The 23,888-nt window shown below is 47.2% G+C and overlaps 1 protein-coding gene across 2 annotated transcripts; it reads left to right on the forward strand.

Moving 5' to 3' along the window:
* Positions 1 to 655: 655 nt before the first annotated feature.
* Positions 656 to 14,886, forward strand: LOC103641404 (uncharacterized). Of its 2 annotated transcripts, none has more exons than XM_020546586.3 (4): positions 656 to 1,647; positions 10,391 to 10,535; positions 10,610 to 12,433; positions 13,294 to 14,581. In XM_020546586.3, exons 1-4 carry the CDS (start codon positions 932 to 934, stop codon positions 14,119 to 14,121), a joined length of 3,513 nt encoding a protein of 1,170 aa, XP_020402175.1. In that variant the 5' UTR covers positions 656 to 931; the 3' UTR covers positions 14,122 to 14,581. The 2 variants fall into 2 exon arrangements, with proteins under 2 accessions (XP_020402175.1, XP_020402176.1); XM_020546587.2 differs by having other exon boundaries at positions 657 to 1,647; positions 13,297 to 14,886.
* The last annotated feature ends 9,002 nt before the right edge of the window (positions 14,887 to 23,888 follow it).

Genomic DNA, 23,888 nt, shown 5'->3' on the forward strand with positions numbered 1-23,888 from the left:
CTGGACGAGGGCGCACTGTGGGATGACGTCGTCGCCGGTCTTCGTCTGGTGCCGATCAAGCGAAGGGTGTCCCTGCCTGTTTTGTCTCTGTCACACCAGCGGCTGCAGCGAAGGCTTCGAGCGAAGGGTGACGTCTTTGCCTTTGCCCCAACAGCATTATGCAAGGGTAGCAGATTGGCTTGGTGAGAGATATAGTAAATATTATTCCTGTCATAAATGTAGATATAAACATATATACATGTGTTGTAGTGGTAGCTAGCTAGACGTGAACTGTATGGGGAATGAGAATGGACTTTACGGGGAGGGGAAATGAGAAAGACAGAACAAATAATGAGAATGACAGAACAAGGAATTGTGACAGAACATGAAAAAAGATTGTACGGGGAGGGAGCAATGGGAAAGACAGAACAAAGAATATGAATGGAAGAATAGAGAATATTGACATAATATGAAATGACAACCTTACCCATTGCGTCTTAATAAGTAGCAGAGATACGAACATTTTTTTTCTTTTCTTTGTATAAAAACGTAACACGTAAAGTTCATCTGGCAACAACGAAAAGCCCAGGTGAGTTTGGTTACAGCTCATCTAATCTTCAGAAGGCACCTACTGAAGGCCCAACTAAAGCCCACAAGGCGCAGCACTCCATGCAGCAGAAACGAAACAGTTACGCCCGGGCGCCCGGCGTCCGCCACTCCGCCTCCTCCGAGGTGGAAGTGGTCAAGTGGAAGTGGGAGTGGAAGTGGGAGTGGAAGTGGAACTGGAACTGGGGGACACCCCAACAACCCAAGCCGATCCCACCCTGCTCTAGTCTCCTCGGCGAGCGACACGCTCGGATCGGTCCCCGCTCCTCCTCCTTCAGTCCTCCGCCGCCTACCTCACCCTCTCCAATCCAATCCACGACCCGGCCCCGGCCCCGGCGGATACCCAATGGCGACGGAGCTGCTCCCCGTGGTGGACCTTCGGGCGCTCTCGCAGCCCGACCTGGACGCCCTCGCCGCCGCCTCCGCGCACGCCCTCGCGCCGCGGACCTGCCACGAGGCCGACCCGCTTCCGCCCCTCAAGATCGATCGCGCCGTCTTCAACGAGAGCGCCGGTTCCCGGAAGCAGACCTTCTCCCGCCGCCGCCTCGGCGCTGCCGCCTCCGCCTCCTCCTCCTCGCTCTCGTCCGCCCGTCACACATCGTCCGCGCAGTCGTCCGCCGGGCGGAAGATCGACCCCGAGAGCGACCTCGTCGCGTACCACCTCCGCCGCCTCTTCGTCCACGATGACTCCTCGCTCCCGCCCCCTCCCGAGCCCCAAACCCTAGCCTTACTACAAGAACCCTCCTCCCCTCCGCCGCTGCCCCCCGACCCCGACCGGGAGACCACTAACGCCAAGGGGGTCTCCGTTGACCTACTCAAGCTTGCGGGATTGGTGGACCCCTACGACGCCGAGCTGCACAGGCGGACAGCCGGGATGGCTTCCGACACCGAGCTGCAGGGTTTTATCGACAGCCTCGCAGGGAAGTGGGTCAGCCAGAGGCAGCGGAGGAAGTATGTGGACGCCTCCTTCTTTGGAGATCACCTCCCTCGCGGTTGGAAGCTGCAGCTCGGGCTCAAGCGGAAAGGGGGATCCATCTGGTTGCGTTGCTTCAGCTACGTGAGGTTTGTCTCTTTTGCCCTGCCCTGTCATTCTTCCTCTACAAATGATTATATGCACGTGTGTGTTAGTATTCGGGGTGGAACTATACTGGAATACCTTACCTGATGCGATCTATACTTGTTCAGAGATGCTCTGGTAGTGTGTCTGAGACATATAAGATATAAGTGGTGGATTGGGTTTATGATTACACGGTGATAGTGATATCTCTGGCAGTCAACAATATCAGTTGATTCTGCTTAGCTTTAGAAATCGCAAAGTGTGGATTTTGCTTACAAAAACAGTTTTGATGCTCGTTATGATGTATATGTATTTGATACTGTTGTTTAATCATCAACAGTGATTATGCCTTTTTGATACTTGGTTTTCAAGTATCTGAAACTTTGGGACTTGGCCAGTCGTGTAGTTCTTCACCACGAGCTGCAGGATCATCACACTTGGAGGCTGTCTAAATCTGGTTGCTACTCTAGCAAATTGGTCTATAATTCCTTCTTCACGGGCTCCATCATGTTTGGCCCTTGGAAAAGAATTTGGATACCTTGGGCACCACTGAGGTGTAAAATTTTTATTTGACTTGCAATCAAAAGGCGTTGCTGGACAGCGGATATTAGATTGGCGAGGCGAGGTTTGCCCCATCCTGACACCTGCCCGTTTTGTGATCAAGCTGAAGAAACAGTTCAACACATCCTTGTTTCTTGTGTGTTCTCTAGATAGGTCTGGGCTTCGGTTTTGTATAGGATTGGTCTGTTGGCCGCTGCCCCCCTACCTGATACTAACAGTTTCTCCGGTTGGTGGAGCCAGACTGTCAAGAGAGTTCCAAAGGAGTTTAAGAAAGGCCTCAATTCATTGATCATCCTGGTTGCTTGGGAGTTATGGAAACACAGGAATGCATGTGTCTTTGATGGTGCAAGGCCCTGTTTCCAGGTTGTTATGCAGGCTGTGTCCAATTCCAGCAACCTATGGTGTCAAGGACACCAAATCCCCGACTGGCCGGACCCCGGCTACGTAACTCGTAGCCGCTGTCCGTCACGCCGGCGAGGTTATACCCCTCAGCCGTCGGTTTGTAGAGAAGAGAGGGAGATTAGGACTGACTTATTGCTTATTCCAAATGATATCTCGTACATGCTTATATAGCCACAGAGGGGGCAGCTATAAGGAAATAACTAACAAGGAAACAACTAGTAAGGAAATAACTAACAAGGTAACAACTCACAAGGAAATAACTCACAAGGAAATAACTAACAAGGAAACGACTAATAAGGAAATAACTAACACAGGAAACAACTAATTAGGTGGCTAACTTTCCTTCTAGCCACTTGCCTTCCCTTCCTGTGTCCTGGCTGCGCGCTCTGTTCCCCTGCGCACATCACGCGCGCGCCTGGCGTATGTGCGCCCGCACATCACATCTCTCCCGCCGTCGAAGACCAGCTCGTCCTCGAGCTGGAAATTAGGGAAGCGAGCGCGAAAGTCGTCGTAGTCCTCCCAGCTTGCTGACGCAGCTGGCTCACCTTGCCACTGGACCAATAGCTGGCGAATCCCACGAGCCAGGCGCCCGGCTGTGACCACTGCTGGCACGAGCACCACAGCGCCGTTGTGCGTGGGGGGTAATGCCGGGGGTGTTGCCGGTGGTGTGCCGACGAACTTCTTGAGCACTCCAACATGGAACACATCATGGAGGCGGGCCCCTGGCGGAAGCTCGAGCCGGACAGCCACGACGTTGATGATCTCCAGGACGCGATACGGTCCAACGAACCGTGGTTTGAGCTTGCCAGTGGAGGTCCGTGGTAGTGATGCTGCCGGGCGTTGCCGGAGTCGTAGTAGTGCCCAGTCCCCAACTTGGCACTCCACCGGACGATGGTGTTGATCATAGACACGCTTTTGGACCGCCTGGGCCTGTTCGAGGCGGTAGCGGACGTCGGCGAGAAAAGCCGTGCGGTCCTCCATCTCCAGTGCAACAGCTGCCACACGCGTCTCACCAGGCTCATAAGAGCGGATGGAGGGCGGGTCGCGGCCATAGACCATGCGGAACGGCGTCTCCCGGAGCGACGATTGGAAAGCCGTGTTGTAGGTGTATTCGGCCCACGGAAGCCAACGAAGCCACTGCCGAGGACGATCGCCTGTGAAACAACGGAGGTACATGACGATTACCCTGTTGGCGGCCTCCGTCTGTCCATCCGTTTGCGGGTGAAAAGCTGACAACATGAAGAGCTTGGTGCCAGTGAGCCGCATGAGCTCGGTCCAGAATGTCGACGTGAACACCGGGTCGCGGTCCGAGACGATGGATTGCGGCACACCATGAAGGCGGACGATGTCGCTGAAGAATGCTTGGGCGACAGACTCGACGGTGTAGGGGTGTGCTAACGGGATGAAGTGGCAGTACTTGCTGAAGCGGTCGACGACGGAGAGGATTACTGTCTTGCCTTGCACCCGGGGCTGTGCTTCAATGAAATCGATGCCGATGTCGGCCCACACGCTGGACGGAATGGGCAGTGGCTGGAGCAGCCCGGCCGGCCTCAGGTGGTCAGTCTTGTACCTCTGACATGTGGCGCACGCCTTCACAAAGTCCTGCACCACACGACGCATGTTGGGGAAATGAAAATCACGCCGCAGGCGGTGCAGCGTGCGATGAACGCCTTCATGGCCGTCGTCGTGGACCGCGGCCAGGATTTCCTGAAGTAGTGGCGATGCTGGCGGGATGTAGAGGCGCCCCTCCAGGGCGACCATGCCGTCGGTGATGGTCCACGGCGCCATGCGGGTCCCCGCCCGGAGCTCATCGTGGACGGCTACCAGCGCCGGGTCGGTAGCCTGGGCATGGCGGAGGCGCTCGATGAAGTCGAACCGGGGCGCTGAGATGGCCAGCAGCTCTCCTTCCTCGTTGTCGCGACGGGATAGGGCGTCAGCGACAGTATTCGTGGCCCCGGAGCGGTACTCCACTGTGAAATCGAAGCCCAAGAGCTTGCCGACCCAGTGGTGCTGCGGAATCGTGGCGAGGCGCTGGTCGAGGAGGTATTTCAAGCTGTAGTGGTCCGTCTTGACGAGGAAGCGGCGCCCCCATAGGTATGGCCTCCAATGCCGAACCGCCTGGACCATGCCAATGAGCTCTCGCTCGTAGGCGGCCAGCGCGCGGTGGCGCGGCGCTACTGGCCGGCTGAAGTATGCCACCGGGTGTCCCTCCTGGACTAGGACCGCCCCAAAGCCGATGGTTGACGCGTCGCATTCGACGACGAACAGCTTGGCGAAGTCGGGCATGGCGAGGACTGGTGCCGAAGTGATCGCCGCTTTGAGCGCGGAGAATGCCGTGGCCGCTGCATCATCCCAAGTGAAACCGTCCTTCTTGAGCAACGCCGTCAGGGGCGCGACCATCGTGCCATAGTTATGTACGAACTTGCGGTAGTACCCCGCGAGACCGAGGAAGCCACGAACGGCACGGGCGGATCGTGGCGTCGGCCAATCATGGATGGCTTGCACCTTGACGGGATCCATGGCGACGCCCGCCGCAGAGATAACGTGGCCGAGGTAGGCGACAGCGGAGACCCCAAAGGAACATTTGGTGCGCTTGACGAAGAGCTGGTGACGGCGCAGTTCTTCCAGGACAGCACGCAGGTGCCGGAGGTGATCTGCCCAAGTCCTGCTGTAGATCAAAATATCGTCAAAAAATACGAGGACGAAGCGACGGAGGAACGGCCTCAGGACGTCGTTCATGAGGGCTTGGAATGTGGCCGGCGCGTTGTAGAGTCCGAACGCCATGACCAGGAACTCATATAGGCCGTCATGCGTGCGGAACGCCGTCTTGTGGATGTCCTCGGGGCGCATGCGGACCTGGTGGTATCCCGACCGTAGGTCGAGCTTGGAGAAAAATTTGGCGCCGTTGAGCTCATCCACCACCGGGATCGGGAAGGCGTCCTTGACCGTCATGGCGTTCAGGGCCCGGTAGTTGACGCAGAAGCGCCAGGATCCATCAGCCTTCTTGACAAGGAGGACCGGCGACAAAAACGGGGAGTCGTTGCGTCGGACGATCCCTTGTTCCATCATGGCTGCACACTGCCGCTCCAACTCATCTTTGTGGGCAGCTGGGTACCGATAGGGGCGCACGGCGACCGGCTGTGCATCGGGCTTCAGCAGGATGCGGTGATCATGTGCGCGCTTGGGGGGGCAGTCCCGTTGGAGTGGCGAAGACCCTTGCAAACGCGCCGAGGAGAGCATCCAAGAGCGATTCTTCAGCGGACAAGGCGCACACCGCCGGGCCCGACGTCGTGGATAGGCCCGCCCATGAGATGGTGCGGCCCCCTCGCTGGAAGGACATGCGCCTGTTGGCCAGGTCCCAGACAATGGGTCCCAACGCGCCGAGCCATTTGGTGCCAAGGACGATGTCGTACCCGGCCAAGGGCATGACGAACAGCTCCGCCGGGAACGCAGCACCAGCGATGATTAGTGGGGCTTTGCGGACGACGCCAGCGCAGGTGATCTTCTCACCATTGGCCACCATGGCCGTTAGGCGGGGACGTTGTTGGAGCGGAAGACCCGTTCGCCGAGCGGCTTCTTCGGAGATGAAATTGTGGGTGCTGCCGGAGTCGAGGAGGGCTACGAGCTGAGCGGCCCCTAGTGTGACCGCGAGCTGCGTGGTGTCCGTCATGGACACCCCAGCCACCGCCTGCAGCGAGAAGCAGGGGGCGTCCCTGTCCCCGTCGTCGGTGACGGGTTCGGTGTCATCAATCTCAACCCCGTCCACGAAGAAAATCCGCTTGCAAAACCTGTTATGGCCACGAGAATACTTTTCGTCACAGTTAAAACAAAGGCCAAGGCGACGTCGTTCCGCCTGCTCCGCCGTAGAGAGGCGCCGCTGGTTGCCCTCGCGTCGTCCCTGGTCGTTACCCGCCGGCAGGTTTGGAAGAACCAGCTGCTGGGGTGGCGCGGCCGGAGCGGTTAGAGGCGGCGGTGGCGGAAGTAGACCGCGCGCTCCCTGTCGTACCGGCGGTCGCTCGAGCTCCATGAGCTCCACTTGCCGCGCCAGGCTCATCGCAGCGGCGAGCGTGGTCGGATTATGGATGCGCACCGCATGACTGAGAGGCGGGAGGAGGCCTCCGGTGAAGAGTTGCACTCGTTGAGCTTCGTCCAGCCGACCGGCACGGGGCAGGAGCGTCTGGAAACGATTAGAGTACTCCTCCACAGATCCGGTGCGCCGGCACTCCGAAAGTTCGAACAGCGGCGCGGAACGGAGTGGAGGTCCGAACCTCTCATTCAGGAAGTCTTTGAATCGAGCCCATGACGGGGCACCATCATCTTCTTCAAGCTGGCTGTACCACAGCTGCGCGACGTTGTCCAGATGGTATGATGCCATCCGAACACGTTCCTCCCCCAAGGTGCGGTGATGCCGGAAGTATGACTCACATTTGTTGATGAACAACATCGGATTGACGGAGCCGTCGAAGCGGGGGAAGTCCCACTTGCGGTGCTGGATGTACGGATCGTGGTCGCGCTGCCCCTCGGGTCGCCGACCGTGGCCCCCGTTGTCCGAGGCCGACGCGGACTTGTCCTTCATGGCCGCCATGTCGAACTACAGCGTGTTGACGTCCGTGCGGAGTGCCCGCAACTCAGCGAGGACGTCGGCAATGGTGGGCTCGGCCATGGCTGTGGTGGAGGCTGGGAAAGGTGGTGGCGTTGGCGGCTGCTGGGCGTGGTTGGAGCGGGTGGGTGAGGATCGACGAGACCGTGATACCAGGTTGTCAAGGACACCAAATCCCCGACTGGCCGGACCCCGGCTACGTAACTCGTAGCCGCTGTCCGTCACGCCGGCGAGGTTATACCCCTCAGCCGTCGGTTTGTAGAGAAGAGAGGGAGATTAGGACTGACTTATTGCTTATTCCAAATGATATCTTGTACATGCTTATATAGCCACAGAGGGGGCAGCTATAAGGAAATAACTAACAAGGAAACAACTAGTAAGGAAATAACTAACAAGGAAATAACTCACAAGGAAATAACTAACAAGGAAACGACTAATAAGGAAATAACTAACACAGGAAACAACTAATTAGGTGGCTAACTTTCCTTCTAGCCACTTCCCTTACCTTCCTGTGTCCTGGCTGCGCGCTCTGTTCCCCTGCGCACATCACGCGCGCGCCTGGCGTATGTGCGCCCACACATCACATATGGTGTGGAGCTGCAGCTTCAGCGCTGCATAAATTGCTGCTGCAGCTGCAGTCGCTGTCTCTGGATTCTAACCCATGAGTTGAGCTGTGGCACTAGGCCAGGGTTGAGATTCTTTGTGTTCTGACGTTCTGTAAAGGCTATTGTGTTGGGAGTGGGTGCTGTCTCTCTCCCTTTGTGTTAACCTATTTATTGCTTAATTTTTTTTCTTGAACGCGCAGGAGAGCTGCGCATCATTAAATTAAGAGAAGAAATGAGTCCAAAATGGATCAAAGTACAATGCCTTAAAAGGCAGAACACGAGACCACCAAACTCCTGCTGCGCACAGTACTCCAGCCTCCTTCTGCACATGAAAACAGTAGGACACAAAAGGAGGCAAACAGCAAAAGTGCCAGCAGGCACCACACACACACTTGCTCTACACTACTCACCCAGAAGATCCCTGGACCTAATAATGGCAGCACCAAGGTCCAAGCCCTCAAGATGCTTGGCACCGACAAGATCCCAACGCTCTAACTCATCCAAGAAAGCTCTTTTAGTTCCGCTTATGGAAGGTCTGACACCATCAAAAGTTGCCTTATTTCGATGAAGCCATAAACACCAAGCCCCATGATGATGATACCGTTAAAGCCTCTTCTTTTGGATTTGTGCACTTGCTTACACACCTTCCTCCACCACTCGGCAAAAGATGACTCATTAGAAGCAGGAGAGAGATTAGCAAGCCCCAACGAAGAAAGAACGCAGTGCCAAAACTGTCGAGCAAAAATGCAATTGCAAAGGTGTTGGATATTCTCCGGCTCTTGATCACATAAAGGACAAACCTCAGGATGATACAACCCTCTCTTCTGCAGTCTATCAGCTGTCCAACATCTATTCCTAATTGCCAACCAAAGAAAAAAAATTGCATTTGGATGGAGCCCAAGTCTTCCATAACCTCTTCCATGGTTCAAAAGTAATCGAACCCATGAAGAAAGCCTTATAGCATGATTTAGAAGAGAACTGTCCAGAAGAAGAATGAATCCACATGTGTCTATCAGCCTCATGTGTAAGCACCACTCCTCTTAAAGCGTCCCAAAGATGTAGGTACTGCTGCAGCCCAGACAAATTAAGAGGGGTCTCAATGTCGCTGACCCACTGCCAGTTCTCAAGAGCATGGGCCACCGTTCTAGAAGAAATAGCCTGTTTCCCAACATTAGCCACTACAACAGGGGCAAAATCCTGGATACAAGACCCATCCAACCACCTATCTGTCCAAAATAAATTATTAGACCCATCTCCAACCAGGGTAACAACTGAAGAAGCAAAGAATCTCTTGACATGCTGCTGAATAGGAAATTTCAGCCCAAACCAAGACTGTTAGGATTAGGATCTGTTTTTTCCAACCATAACCATTTAGTTTGCAGTGCCCAACTTTGGTAATACAGGTTAGAAATCCCAAGCCCACCAAGATTTAAAGGCCTTGTGATAATGTCCCAAGAGACAAGACAACTACCACCATTTACCTCCTTTCTTCCTTTCCAAATAAATCCTCTTCGAATCTTGTCAATAGATTTAATCACCCACTTGGGGATATTCATGGCAATGAGAAGGTAGACCGGGATGGCTGAAAGCACAAAGCGCACCATAGCTGTCCTGCCAGCAAGACTAAGCAACCGAGCCTTCCAATTAGGAAGCCGATCGGCAACTTTCTCGACCCAAACCATGAGATCATTCTTTCTGAGCTTCTTGTTTGAAATCGGCAGACCCAAATAAGTGCATGGGAAAGAGGAAGATGTGCACTGAAGAATATTGCAGCCCACCTGCACCGCCTGCTCATCACACCTGATTGGTATAACAATTTTTTTTTTTGCAAATTAGATACCAACCTAGAGGCTGAACCAAAGCAATCCAAAATTGTTTTGACACAGTGAAAATTCTTCTCAAACGGCTGAACAAAAAGGACCACATCATCAGCATAAATGGACAATCTGTTTCGAATATTAGCACCCTCCAAGCTATGTAGTAGCCCGAAATGACACACAACTCTCCTGCGTAGTTATCTGGGCCACTGGTTTCTTTCACTGACAAGTAATCCAGGCCCCCATCTGTTAGTGAGAGGCTATCTGTGACCATTCCTATCATCTTAATTGTTCCTAATATATCAAATCGTTTGCACTCGATTTTTTTTCTCTCGAACGCGTAGGAGAGCTGCACATCATTATATTAAGAAGAAAATGAGGGTCCAAAATAGACCAATACAAGATAAAGAAACCACCTGGGCTATAGTAGCAGTGTTGATTTTAGTAATTTGTTTCCTATGTATGCACTCAAATTTACCACTTGCATTTTCAATTTACCTTTTTTTTATAATAACACTAGATATTATTTCTCCTCATTTGTATTTAAATTTATATATTATTATACTTCGTTTGCTGATTGCATGTTCAGATCGAGAACCTGAGATTCGGAATGTGTTTTTTACAATCACAATATATATAATTTTTGTGCTTCTTGGTTGATGCAGTTCGAAAATTCATGCCCATTTTTGATTTGGGTGTTTTGTGTGTCCCTTTTTCTATATGATTCTTCATTTAGCTAAAATGTGTGCGCCATGCTTTCCAGCCCCAAGGGAAGTCATTTTTCTACTTGCAAGGATGTTTCTGCATACCTCATGGCACTTCTTGGGTATCCAGAGCTCAAACCAGCCACTAATAAGTATGAAAGCACAGGACAACCTTACTCGAGTGCTAACGATGGTGATGATAGTGTAAGTATGAAGTGCACAAAACTAAATTTTATTTACTTAAATTCACTTGTTTTAATAAATAAAGTATGTAACAGGCTTTATGTTTTCAAGATCAAATTGGTTCAATTATGGACAAGACGAATGTGCATTCAATTTCTTCTCTTACCTTCTCCAGCTATTCCAGTGATCCAAATGATGTGAATGAAAGGAACTTAAACAAAGCAAATGTTTATCAATGCCAGAAATGCAATTTGACTTTCGGTGACCGGACTTCATATGCGCAACACCATTTGGCGTATCATGAAATGAGTGTTAAGAGGCGTAGGACTGGCAAGTTTGGTGAGCCAGTAGTAGGGAAAGATGGAAAATTTGAATGCCCTATTTGTCATAAGACCTTTGAGGAGGAACCACAGTACTTTGGTCATGTCGGATCTCATGCAAGATATGAAGGTTTAGCTCCTGAAGCATTCTTGGATAAGGCTACTTCCAGAAGGGCAGCTAATGATTCATTGGCAGAAATTCCATTTAGCCTTCAGGAATTGACTGAATCACATGGACAGAACAACAAGGTTTCTTATGGTGAAAAGGGTTTTCAGCACCACAATCATTCAAATAAACATGGTGATAATAACCTTACAGCCATTGATCTTTTTGGTACAAATTATTCGGATAATTTCATCAGGCCAAATAAAACTTGGGGTAGTCCTGAAGAGGGACCTTCCTGTAATGATGCTCCAAGTGTATCTAGATATACAAATTTTACAGGCCATGCTGATGTGATAGTTTCAGAAAGGGCATCAATCTCCAATAATCAATCTGTTAGCAACATTAATGGCTTTATATTTAGTGATCAGCCGGGAGGTAACCATGTTGTCAGACCTACTGCCTCTGTAACAGCCAATCATTATGAGGACCAGATTATTGATCGTGGCAGGGCTGCTCCGAATGCTGACAATAATACTGTGAAAGCAAGAGATGTCAACCTTAATTCATGTGCAAGTGCAAGTACAATATCTTTCCCTATTGCTTATGCAAATAATGAAACATCAGCTGCCCTTAATGAAGCTAATCGGTCATCTTCTACTGCCAAATGTTTTAGTGGCAGTTTTAATAACAACGATGGTGCATGTAGTGCGTCTTCCTCTTGTGGACCAACCAATAAAATATCTAGTTCATTTGGCACATCAAGCAAAACCCAAGCTGCTGGCTCCAGAAGCATTGGTGCAAGCTATGAACCTTATGGTGAAGATTGTAGTGCCCTTAAAGCTAACCCTTTTGCCAGCAAGAACAATACCTCAGTGTATCAGTACAATTTGGCCACACAGCCTGTCTATGCAGTGGCAGCTAGGGCAGATTGTTTTGCTTCTGGTTCAGAGCAGACAAAAAACAGTGATAAAGAACTTGCATCCAGTGCCAAGCAACGGATTGATAACGTGGAGAACAGAACAAGTAAAGAAGCAGGATTTGTCGCGGAAGCTTATAATAGTGGTGCTTTTAATGGTGGTATTACCGAAAAGGGTTTTGCACAGATCAGTAACAGTTTTACTCACATAAAGTCCAATGCTTCTGGCTCTTGTTCACTACCTGAATCAAAAACTCCAACAAATGGAAGTGATAGCAACTGCATCAAGGGCTCTTTGGTTAATAGAGGTGATGATAGCTTCACAAAGGTCTCAATTGTCAATAGACCCATCAACAACAATGAATCAAATGTAGCTAGACTTGAGGCGATGGGAAAGTTGAATGATGAGATGCAAAACCGCTATAACTATCATGCTCCTGGTATTGACCCTCATGTTGCAGCTAGTGCTAGCCGGAATGCCAATGGTTTTATGCCTATGCAGGCCAATTTTGGTTGCATGTCCTCTACAGTTCAATCTGTTGTTGATGTTTCAGTATCCAGCACATCTCAAGATCAGGTAAACATACCGGAATTTGTAGGCTTTCTTAACTGTTGCACTTTTTAGCAATGATAAGAGTATTGTTAAACATCTAGTGGATCATGATGATATTATACCCACTTAAATCAGTATTTCCCTTACCTCTTTAGGGCTTGTTCGCTTAGTAGGGGATTGGAGGGGATTAAATCCCTTCCTAGTCAAAATTGAATAGAAAGGGATTTAATCCCCCTCAATCCCCTCTGATCCCTATGCAATCGAACAAAGCCTTAGTTGTTTCATTTTGTTCCCCTTGCCTCCTTAGTTGTTTTATTTCGTTTCCCCTTGCCTCCTTAGTTGTTTTATTTCATTTCCCATATGTGGTTTTATGACTGGATAAATGAGTAAGATAGATGCTGCTATTCATTACGTAGATGGCCTTTCAATTCATTATTCCACAAGTCTTGCATCAGCATAGCATGCTGGTTATTCTGTTCTGCAGAAGCATAATGCCTCTTTGATTATCTAATGCGTTTATGAACTAGTATATACTACAGCTTGGTATCTGTCATCTTGGACATCAACAGTCTACGAAACCCACATTTGACCATTATCAGTTTTTCTAAATATATGTTAGTAGAAAAAATCATTCTGAAACCTACTAATAAACTTTCATATGGCATATAGATCTTTGTGCCCAATTTGTAAAACCAATTAAAAATTCTTTTGATGGTTGTCTTGCTCTCATATACCCCCTTTTAAGCCTAAACCTTTATGTGTTTGGTATGTTCACCAATTCTTTGTTCTTGATGTTATTAGCATGTATCAAATGATTTTTGCCACATGAATATTCATGATCTTTAATGCTGGGTGACCATGTGAAATTTTGCTGTTTTTTTAAGCAGTGTGATTTGCAACTTGGATTTGGTGCACAGAAGCAGCAGATATTTTCTAACCATGGAGAGCTTAGAACGGCTACACCTGGATCCCCTCTGCCTGGGAGCATTGCCAGAAAAGATTCTGTACCCACTGAACCCTCACATTTTGGGAGCATGAATGGACCTAAATCTTTTCCCACTGGAACATCTCAGTTTGGGGGCTTTGCAAAGCCTACTTTTGTGCCTGCTGCGCCTTCTCAGTTTGGGAGCATGGCTCAAGCTAATTATGTACATTCTGCTCAATCCTCCCAATTCACAAGCTGGGTTCAACCGAATTCTATTCCTCCCGCTGAATCCTCTCAGTTTGGAAGCAAAGCCCAATCTAGTTCTGTGCCCCCTGCTAATACCTCTCAGTTCAGGGGCATGGCTGGACAAAATTCTGTACCTCCTGCTCAGTCTTTTGGGAGCACGGTTCGACCAAATTATGTAACTCCAGAATCCTCACAGTTTGGGAGCATGGCCAGACCAAATTCTGTCCCTCCACAGTATGTTAACATGCCCAGCCAAAATTTTGTGAGCTCATCCGAGCCAACACTGGTTTTGGGGTATGCACCACAGATTGGAAGTGGCCCTCCACCTCAAGTACAGTTAGGATGGGATTTGTCCTTGCCAAGGATGGTTACTGGCGGCAGCATGGTCACTTGTTTATGTATATGGTGCAACAGTCAGTTCCATCATTTTGGCCCTGTTGATGGACAGCAGCCCAGTTCTTTTGGCTTCATTTGCCCCACCTGTAAAGATAGGATGTCTGGTCATCACAGTGTGCCCAACAATGGTTCATGGCAGCCTTGAGGTGCAGCGCTGTCTGGTTAATCATCTGTATTGCTGCATTCGAGGGATCTTGTGGTTTTCTGTACACTACTCATGCCTGTCGACTGTCAAGGTCTGAAAATGGTCTTCTCAAGCAGCAGTTGTCCGTCCTCCAAGTTGAGTGGACTGCCAAGGAATGAACGGCATCTCTGTATCAACAGTGTCAGCTGGGAGCTGGTGTAGTAGGGTAATGAGAGAAGCTACTTTTCAAGATAGCAATGGGAGACCATGATGAATCCAGGCCATATTTATATTTTTTCTTGAATCCACCAGTTACGTTACGTGGGAATGTCTTGAGTTCACTGGTTGCATTACATCTGGAATTTTGCTGCCCTCGGATGACCCAGCCACCTTTGCATTGGGCTCCGAGGATGTTGCCACTCAGCTTCCCCATGTTTTGGTTTACTTTGAGTTCTAGCAGCGATGGGAGTGGCCTTTGTTATTGCAGTGTCTTGGTGGCTGTGTAAAGTATGCGTTAGCTCTAGCTGTCTCAGGTTTAATTTGTCCCCATTGAAGTAGTTGTGCCTTTGTCGATGATTGCTCATTTAAGTTGTGTATACTCAAGCTGAAAAGGCTGAAGGTAATTGTAAGTGTTAGCTCGACGAGCATAGCCTAACGTCCGCTCTCCCTACTACACAGATAGGAGCAAAAACGACGCCCCCAGCAAATTCCAAACACGGAAACACCTGAGAAGGCTAAGGGGCCATTCGTTTCTTCCAGAATAGAGGAATAAAATAATTTCTAGCTGGTTTGTTTCTCTAATTTATATAAGTTTTGATCGGCTGAATTGGTTCCTAATCTATTTCTGGACAAACGAACAAGGCATAAAGAAACATGGGCAAAAGGAAATCCAAGCAACATAGACTAGATATATACCGTTGTACCAACATTAAATTGCGCTGGATTGTAAATCCAATTTTTGAATGATTTAAATGGACGCCTTTGATATTAACAAAAATTCAAGCTTTGGCCTGGCTATATACTCATTAATCGTGAGTGGGAGTCTTCTATTACTTACTACACACATGTTTTCTTGATATAAACCACATTATTGGATTTTTGGTAGACTATTTTTCGGTCAAAAATCATAGGTATTAGCCTTCGATATCAACCAAAACTCACGATTTGAGCAAAAAATGCTAGCCATATGTCCATTAAGAGTGAGAGTCTTCTATTACTTAAACCGCATATGTTTGCTAGACATAAATCACAATATTTGGGTTTTGGTGGAGACCATTTATCGATTAAAAATATATAGGTGTTAGCTTTCAAGATTAAAGAAATTCACGGTTTGGTTTTGTTTACGTCAAAAATATTGGTCATATGCCCATTGATCAAGAGTGGAAGTCTCGTATTACTTACCCTATACATGTTTTCTTGACATAAATCACATTATTTAGTTTTTAGAGAAGATCATTTAATTGTAAAAAATCCATAGATATTAGCCTTCGATATTAACGATGGCTAAATCAATGTCTCGTGAGAGGATCCTATTACTTATCCCACACATGTTAACTTGACATAAACCACATTATTTGTTTCTTGGTGGAGACCATTTATCGGTCAAAAATCCATAGGTGTGTTAGCCTACGATATTAACAAAAACTCCCGCTCTGGCCGTTTTCGGCAAAAATGCTAGCCATATGCCCATTGATCGTGAGTCAAAGAATCATATTACTTACCCCCACACATGTTTTCTTGACATAAACCACATTATTTGGTTTTTGATGGAGACCGTGTGTCAAAATCCAAAGGTGTTAGCCTACGATATTAACAAAAACTCACGCATTGACCGTTTTGACCAAAAATGTTGGTCATGTGCTCATTGATTGATGAGTGAGAGTCTCGTATTACTTACCCCACACATGTTTTCTTGACATAAACCACATTATTTGATTTTTGTTGGAGACCGTGTGTCAAAATCCAAAGGTGTTAGCCTACGATATTAACAAAAACTCACACATTGACCGTTTTGACCAAAAATGTTGGTCATGTGCTCATTGATTGATGAGTGAGAGTCTCGTATTACTTACCCCACACATGTTTTCTTGACATAAACCACATTATTTGGTTTTTGATGGAGACCATGTGTCAAAATCCAAAGGTGTTAGCCTACGATATTAACAAAAACTCACGCATTGACCGTTTTGACCAAAAATGTTGGTCATGTGCTCATTGATTGATGAGTGAGAGTCTCGTATTACTTACCCCACACACGTTTCTTTTACATAGTCCGCATAATCTAGTTTTTGGTGGTGACCATTTATTAGTCAAAAAGCCTTCGATATTAACGAAAACTCACGATTTGGTCGTTTTCGACCAAAAATGCTGGCCATATTGTAAGGAAAATGGATCCCGGGCCATTTGGCTCAATAGGTTTTGGTGTTTGATGATCAACATAATATGTGGACTAATATGTTTGCTAGTGTTTATGTTTGTAGTTCACAGGATGCTAAGGTTACTTGGACTAAGGCAATGAGGAAAGCAACGCCTCAAAAGAAGACATTATGAAGATCACAAGTGAAGATCAACAAATATCAAGCAAGTCCAAGAAACAAAGAATAGTGTTGCCACTGGCGAACTGTCCGGCTGAGAGCACCAGACTATCCGGTGTCACACACCGGGCTGCTCGGTGCACCTGGGAACAGTAGCCCAACGGCTAGTTCCAGGTGGCACTGGTAGAGAGAAGCCACCGGACTATCCGGTGTGACGTTCGGATTGTCCGGTGTAAAAGCCTACAACGTTAACGGTCACCTGCGGTGTCAGATCCAACAGCTAGGCGCACCAGACATGGGCACCGGACTGTCCGGTGTGCCACAGAGAGCATCAACTTTTTTTTCCAACGACTAGAATTGTGTTGGGGTCTATTGGGGACTTGTTCTCAAATGCTATAAGTTAAGAACAAGGCAACACAAAAATAGGTTAATGGTTAACACCCTTCATCCTTCGAAGCGTTATTTCCCTAAGGATATAACGATCTTCAGACGAAGGTCATGAAAGACATACTTTCATCACAACAGCGTATATTAATGGAAGACGAAGCATATGAAAACATGAGAAATAACACGAATAATCATATGACATCATTCATATATTGTTTTTTATATAATCATAAATGAATAAGAATAATATTGAGTTACATTTATACCTTCAGCTTGAAGGAAAGTACAAGCGTGACGCAAAAGCGAATGCCAAGTCAGCGTCTCCAGTACGGGAGTACTGTTCACCTATTTATAGGCACGGGTCGCAGCCCATGTAAAATTACATCCAGGTCCTTTGCTTTTGATAACAACTCTATAATAATCTATTGAGGTCTAGATAGTCTTTTCCTTTCTAAGTCGGTTTCCTCTTCTCCGCTATCATGCCGAAGCTTCCTTGCGCACAGCTTCGGCTCTGCTCCATCCTTCGTTCTCTTTGTGTTTCTTCGTACAACAATTTTGATTTGTCCGAAGAGTCCATGTCCGAAGGTACCTGTTCATGTATTATACTCCAGAAATATTGTCAAATCTCGTTTTTGAGGACCTTCGAAAGTCGAAGGCCCCCAACAGTAGCCCCTCGCAATATTAATTTGTTAGAATGATAAATTTAGATTGCGACAAGGACGAAGGCCCTAAGCCGAAGGTCTGAAAAAACACCTTTCCTTTTGCTAGAATAGCAACAGCTACTGACAAGTGGGTCCTCCCGCACACAATACACCAGACGTATAAATAATAGCGCACCGCTAGCTCATTTGGTACACTTTCTTGCCATCTGACTTGCCTGCTCAAACAGCTCTTTGCTTACACACTCTTGACCAGATTTTTTTTAAATTTTTAAGCTTCGGCCTTGAGAGCGCTTTTTTCAGCTCTTTCGAAGATGTCTGAAGATAAGAAGGCTACCGCTGAGACAAAGCTGGGCCTTTCTGAGGAGATGAATCTTGGCTTTATTGAGTCGATAGCAAGGACAAATGCGGAGAAGATTGCCAGGGAAACTCTGGAGGGTTTGTCTAAAGATACCAGTGAAAGTGATAGCTATGATGTGGAGAGCGGCGGAGAAGACTCCGAAGACCGACCTTGGCGACCAAGTCATGCGGTTTTTGGAAAATCGACTATTAAGCAAAGCCATCTTGATAATATGAGGGGAAGATACTTCCGGGACATGTCTATTGTAAGAGCTGATGACGGAGAGAAGACTGTGCCTACTCCCGAAGAAGATGAAGTTGTGATCTTCCGAAGCTTTTTTAAGGCTGGGCTTCGGTTTCCATTAAGCAAATTTGTGGTTGAGGTTTTGAAGATTTATCAAATCTACCTTCATCAAATTATGCCCGAAGCAATTATAAGAATGGGAATCTTTGTCTGGGCCGTGAAGAGCCAGGGCTTGGAACCAAATGCAAAAAGCTTTTGTAATATACATGAGCTAATATATGAGACGAAACCCTGGGGTAAAGAGCAATATCATAACAATTTTGGCTATTATAGCTTCGGTGCCCGCTCTGGGTCAAGCTATCTCGTGCCAACTTTTCGGAAGAGATGGCCCGGGGACTGGATGAAGGAATGGTTCTATGTGAAAAACGATTTGAAGGCACGAGAAGACATTAAAGATATCATCATGCACCCTATCTGACAACGTTTCGGACTCCGGAAACCGAAGGTGGAATTGGATGAAGCAGCCGAAGAATGCCAGAGGGCCTTCGACATAGTCTGCTCCTTCATTGGGACAAGAGATTTGGTCCAGGAGCACATAGCTTTCAGAGTATGGCCTCTTGTAGAAAAGTGGGAAATGCCAAAAGAAACAATTTCCAAGCCTGTCGAAGGTGGGCTGATTAGGATGAAATTCACCTTCAGATATGATGATAAATTTATCGAGCCAGATGATGATTGACTGAAATGTATTGAAGCCACAAGCGATGATCTGCTTGGGCCATACTCCAAGACGGAAGATAATGCGCTATCAGCGGCCTTCGGTGGTCGGAAAAAGAAGAGGCTGAACAGAGTTTTTGATGCTATTGGATTCGTCTATCCTGATTACCGTTACCCGATATGGGGTGAAAAACGAAAAGGTAAAGCTTCTGTGAAGGAAGTTGCTTCGGCCGCTCCTAGTGAGCCAGCGCCAAAGAGAAAAAAGGTGAAGGTTCTTACGCACCGGCCACGCTACATAGAGCCGGCCACATTGCCCGAGTTTATTGACGAGGGTCCTTCGGCCACCGAAGCCAAAAAATCTATATCTGCGTAGAAAGCTGAAGAGCTGTCTGCAACACCGAAGGCTGAAAGAACTGAAGAGTCGAAAACTGAAGGGACAAAAATATCAGAAGTTTTAAGTCCTTCAGCAGAAGTTGGAGTGCCACAAACTCAGAAGGGTCCAGCTGTGACCCCCAAAAGGAAATGGATGGTTAATGTTTTGGATGTACTGGAGACGATAAAGTCTTCAAGCTCCACGCCGAAAAAGTTGCCGAAGCTCAAAAAGCACAAATTGAAACAACAGCCTCTAGGGGCGAAGCTACAAAGCACCAGGCTGAAATCAAAACTGGACGTTCAGAGTGTGCCAAAGAAAAATCTTTGGAAACCGAAGAAGAAAATAAAGAAGAGACTTTAAAGCAAATTCTATGTGAAAAGACTCTTTCTTCCACTCCCGAAGCATCTTTCAAATTACCTGATTATATCGTGCGACATGCTTCGGGCAAAATACTATCTGAAGAAGAAAAACGAGAAGCTCATCATTATGCCCAGAAACTAAAATATCCGAAAGGGACGTTGATATTCAATGGCAGCGGGGAAGAAGACTTCTTGTATTGTCTCCCAGACAACAAGGAGATCTCTGTCTGCCGGGAGATGGCAAGAAGCTTAGGATTCCCAACTCTAGAAGATGGGCTTTCAGTTTTGTCAAAAGATGAAATAGCCGACAGCTTAGCATATAACAGCTTAAAGGTGAGAAAATAAACTTTTTGCCTAGTTAGAAATTCGTGTGCTTATTTCTTATCATCACATTCCTTTTGCAGGGCCTTATTCTCAGCAATGCCCTCAGAGCGCAGAAAAGCGCTGAAGACGAGGGATGTACCATGGCATTGAATAACCTTCGTTCCGAAGTGATTGAGCTAAGGAACGAAGGTCTTGAGAAAGACAAAATTTTACATTCATTGCTTAACAAAATAAGAGAGGACGAAGCTGCTTCCAAGGCTCAAGCTGAAGCCCAGAAGTGCAAAATTGAAAATCTTCAAAAACAGCTGGCTGAGGCGAACCTAAAGTGTGCAACTGCCGAAGCTAACCTTGAAGCCAGCAACTACTAGAAGAACCATTGGGAGAAAACAGCTGTAGAACTTCGGTCTTCAAAAGAAAAATGTTATGAAAAATCCATGAAATGTGTGGAAACAATTAGGAGTAGTTTCACCAGCGCCGGCGCATTTTTGAATGAAAGCAACTTCATACTAGGAGATCTCGAAGGTCCAATCGACTGGATCAACGGCGAGGCCAAAGCCTTTGAAGAAATTTTGAGTGGCCGTGGGGACATATGCGCCTTCTCGGGTGCTAGGGGGATCGCTACTGTTTTGGAGAGAAGAGGCTGCGATCATGTGAAATCTTTGGCGCAAACCGAGGCCGCCTTAACTACTGAAGATGTGAAAGACCCCTCGGCCGAAGCAAGCTTGGTTGGTGGAAATTTTTTCACCGACATCTGGGAAAATGACGGTCGAGAGATGGCTCAAGAAATCATAAGGAGAAGTGAAAAAGGTATTCACGATGCTAGAAAAGTGGCAGAGACCGCTGAGCAAAGTGCGGATCTCGAGAGGCGAATATGTATTGACTACTAAGTTTTGACTTTATGTTTTAATTTTATGACTTCGGACTTATTTACACTTTGTAACACAGCCGTACAAACTCCTCCCCCAGAGCCCACCGATCCATTGGCGGACCCTAAAGCAAAGGGGGATGATGAGATTAGAAAAATGACCGAAGCTATTATGGATGAAGTTGTTGATCAACTACTAAACGAAGCTGCAGAAGTAGTTTTACGAGAAGATTAGCTGTTATTGTAAAGCCATTTGGAGTGTAATATTTGCTGGACAATATGTATAATATTTTGTAATTTTGAATGTAATATATAAGCTGTTTATGATTCAACTCTTTACGATGCATGAAACTTTACGTACATACCGTTTTTGAGCCTTCGGCGAAAAAACACCTTCCCTTCTTTTCATGCTTCATAAAGAATATCCATATTTTGTAAAAATATTACGGTTTCCAAAAAAACATCTATGCCTTGTGACCAATGGATCTCCTTTTCGTATCATAATGACGGAGCTGTATTTCTTGAAAACCTATTTTGTGCCTTGACACATCGTCGGACCGATCTCCGAAGCTCAGTAATGTAGGCCAACATTGTGTACCTTTCCGTAGATCCATATTGCACCCCCTTCTTATGCCATTGACGCCATATGATGTATTGATGCCATATGATGTATGATGCTATGCTATGCACATGATGCATGATGTAATGATATGCAAAGTGATATTTGAGCCGAAGGTCTACACACATTCCCCAGTCAATCTTTTGGTCATTTTTTGGTTCATCAGCGCTGACTTTTCGCTGTAAGCCTCCCTTAGGAGCTTCTTCGCCTTTTACTTCGGCGGTATCAGCGTTTATTTTTCGCTGTAAGCCTCCCTTAGGAGCTTCTTCGCCTTTTACTTCGGCGGTATCAGCGTTTATTTTTCGCTGTAAGCTCTGCATTCCCTTTGGAACGACTTTTGAGCAGAAAACTTACTCTGCGTCCCCTTAAGAACGACTTTTGTTGCTTCGACTATAACTTGCAATGCATTCCTTCGTCAGAACCTTTAGAACTTCGTCAATATTTGAAGAGGATATATTCATTATGATAATGACAAAGTTATTACAAGAAATTGAAAACAACAAAAAGGCTAAATTTTTGATGATTGTTCTTTATTGAAAAGGTAAATGATGACAAATGTAAAGGCTGTTTCTGAGGTAGGATATATCTTAGTAGATGTGCTTTGATTCTGGCACAGTACTATTGACTGTGCGAGCTTCAGACTGCTCCCTAAAGTCTCTTTGCTGGTGACTGTGCTGGCTCCCTTCTGGTTGCTGGCTTTGGGGATAAACGGGTTGCATTAGTGGTGGAGGTGGGGGCTGTTGCCAAGATGCCTGAGGTTGGCTTGCCGAAGCAACAGAAGCTGCAGAATGGTTGCCAACATATTCTGGAATGTATGGTGAATGATACGAAGCAGTATGCATGACCTGCTTCGGCTGACTCTGTTGGGCTGCATCTTCTACTATCTCTTTCTGCTTTTGAATGGTAACATGGCACATCCTGGTGGTATGGCCCTTGTCCTCTCTGCAGAATAGGCAGTAAATTTTCCTGGGTTGATCCCCAAACCTTCCTCCGAAGCCCCTAGCGCCTCTACCCCTTAGAGCTGGGGGCCGAGGGTAACTCTGTTGTTGCCCCGAAGTCTGAGAAGAATACTGTGGCCTCTGTTGCTGGGTTCCCCTGTCGTCATTCTGAGTAGAATGAATTGATCTGACATGCCTGGGGTGAACTCTCCCTCCGAAGCCTCTGGTCATCTCGGAGAACCTGTAAGCTTCCTCCCTTCTCTGCCGAAAGTCATTGTCAGCGCGGATGTACTCATCCATCTTCTGAAGCAGTTTCTCCAGGGTCTGAGGGGGTTTCCTGGCGAAGTATTGGGCCGAAGGTCCTGGCCGAAGCCCCTTGATCATGGCCTCAATGACAATTTCATTGGGCACAGGGTCTATAAATACCACCTAACCGATCATTTCAAGTTGTGGGAGCCCAATCAATATACCAAGGCATAATATAGATATTTACAAGTGCTCATACACCCAAGTGCTTAATAGAATAACTCGATGATTAGCATAAGTGCTTTGCGAAGTGCCTAGTTTAGTTAGACCAATTTAGCGCTTGCTCTAGGTGAATCCTAGTTAGTTGGGTGAGTTTAGAAAAACCACACAACCCCTCGGCTCTTGCGCGAGCCGTTGTAACTATATCGGGTGGGGCGAGAGTCTTGTTAGACCGTGACAGCCGTGTTTGTGTCACGGCCGCCACCGTGTACCGGAGGGAACGAGGCCTGCAACGTTTCGGCCGGAAGTTCGATAGTGGAGACGACGGGGAGCATCCGAGAGGATCCAGAAGCGGAGCACCACTTGCGTGTGGAGAAGGCCCGTGACTCTCTACGGAGTTACTCGACCATGGTGCTTGGTCCTCACGTGGGTTTCCCTTTGCGTAGGGACACCAACAAGGATTAGTCAAAACATTGCATGGTTCAGGATACCTTGGTAAAAATACCGGCGTCATACACGAGAGTTTGCATCTCTACTTTGCTCTTTAGCTTCTGCATTTATATTAAGCATTTAAGTTTCAATCTTGTCTTTATACTTAGATTATTTAGGATTAAAACATAGACATTACGGTAGAGATAGCAACACTTAGACAAAACCTAGTTTACACATTCTAGCTTGATTAATTGCATAGGTTTTGCTCTAAGGATTTATTTGTGGCCTAGTTTAAAGAAAGTTTTAGAAGTCCTAATTCACCCCCTCTTAGGCGTCACCTGTTTCCTTCACATATGTCCATTGATCATGAGTGAGAGTATCGTATTACTTACCCCACACATGTTTCCTTGACATAAACCACATTATTTGGTTTTTTGTGGAGACGATTTGTCAGTCAAAAATCCATGTGTTAGACTTTAATATTAACGTAAACTCATGATTTGGTCGTTTTCGAGCTAAAATGTTGGCCATATTCC

Source organism: Zea mays, chromosome 1, assembly GCF_902167145.1.
Source record: "Zea mays cultivar B73 chromosome 1, Zm-B73-REFERENCE-NAM-5.0, whole genome shotgun sequence".
Taxonomy (NCBI): Eukaryota; Viridiplantae; Streptophyta; class Magnoliopsida; order Poales; family Poaceae; genus Zea; species Zea mays.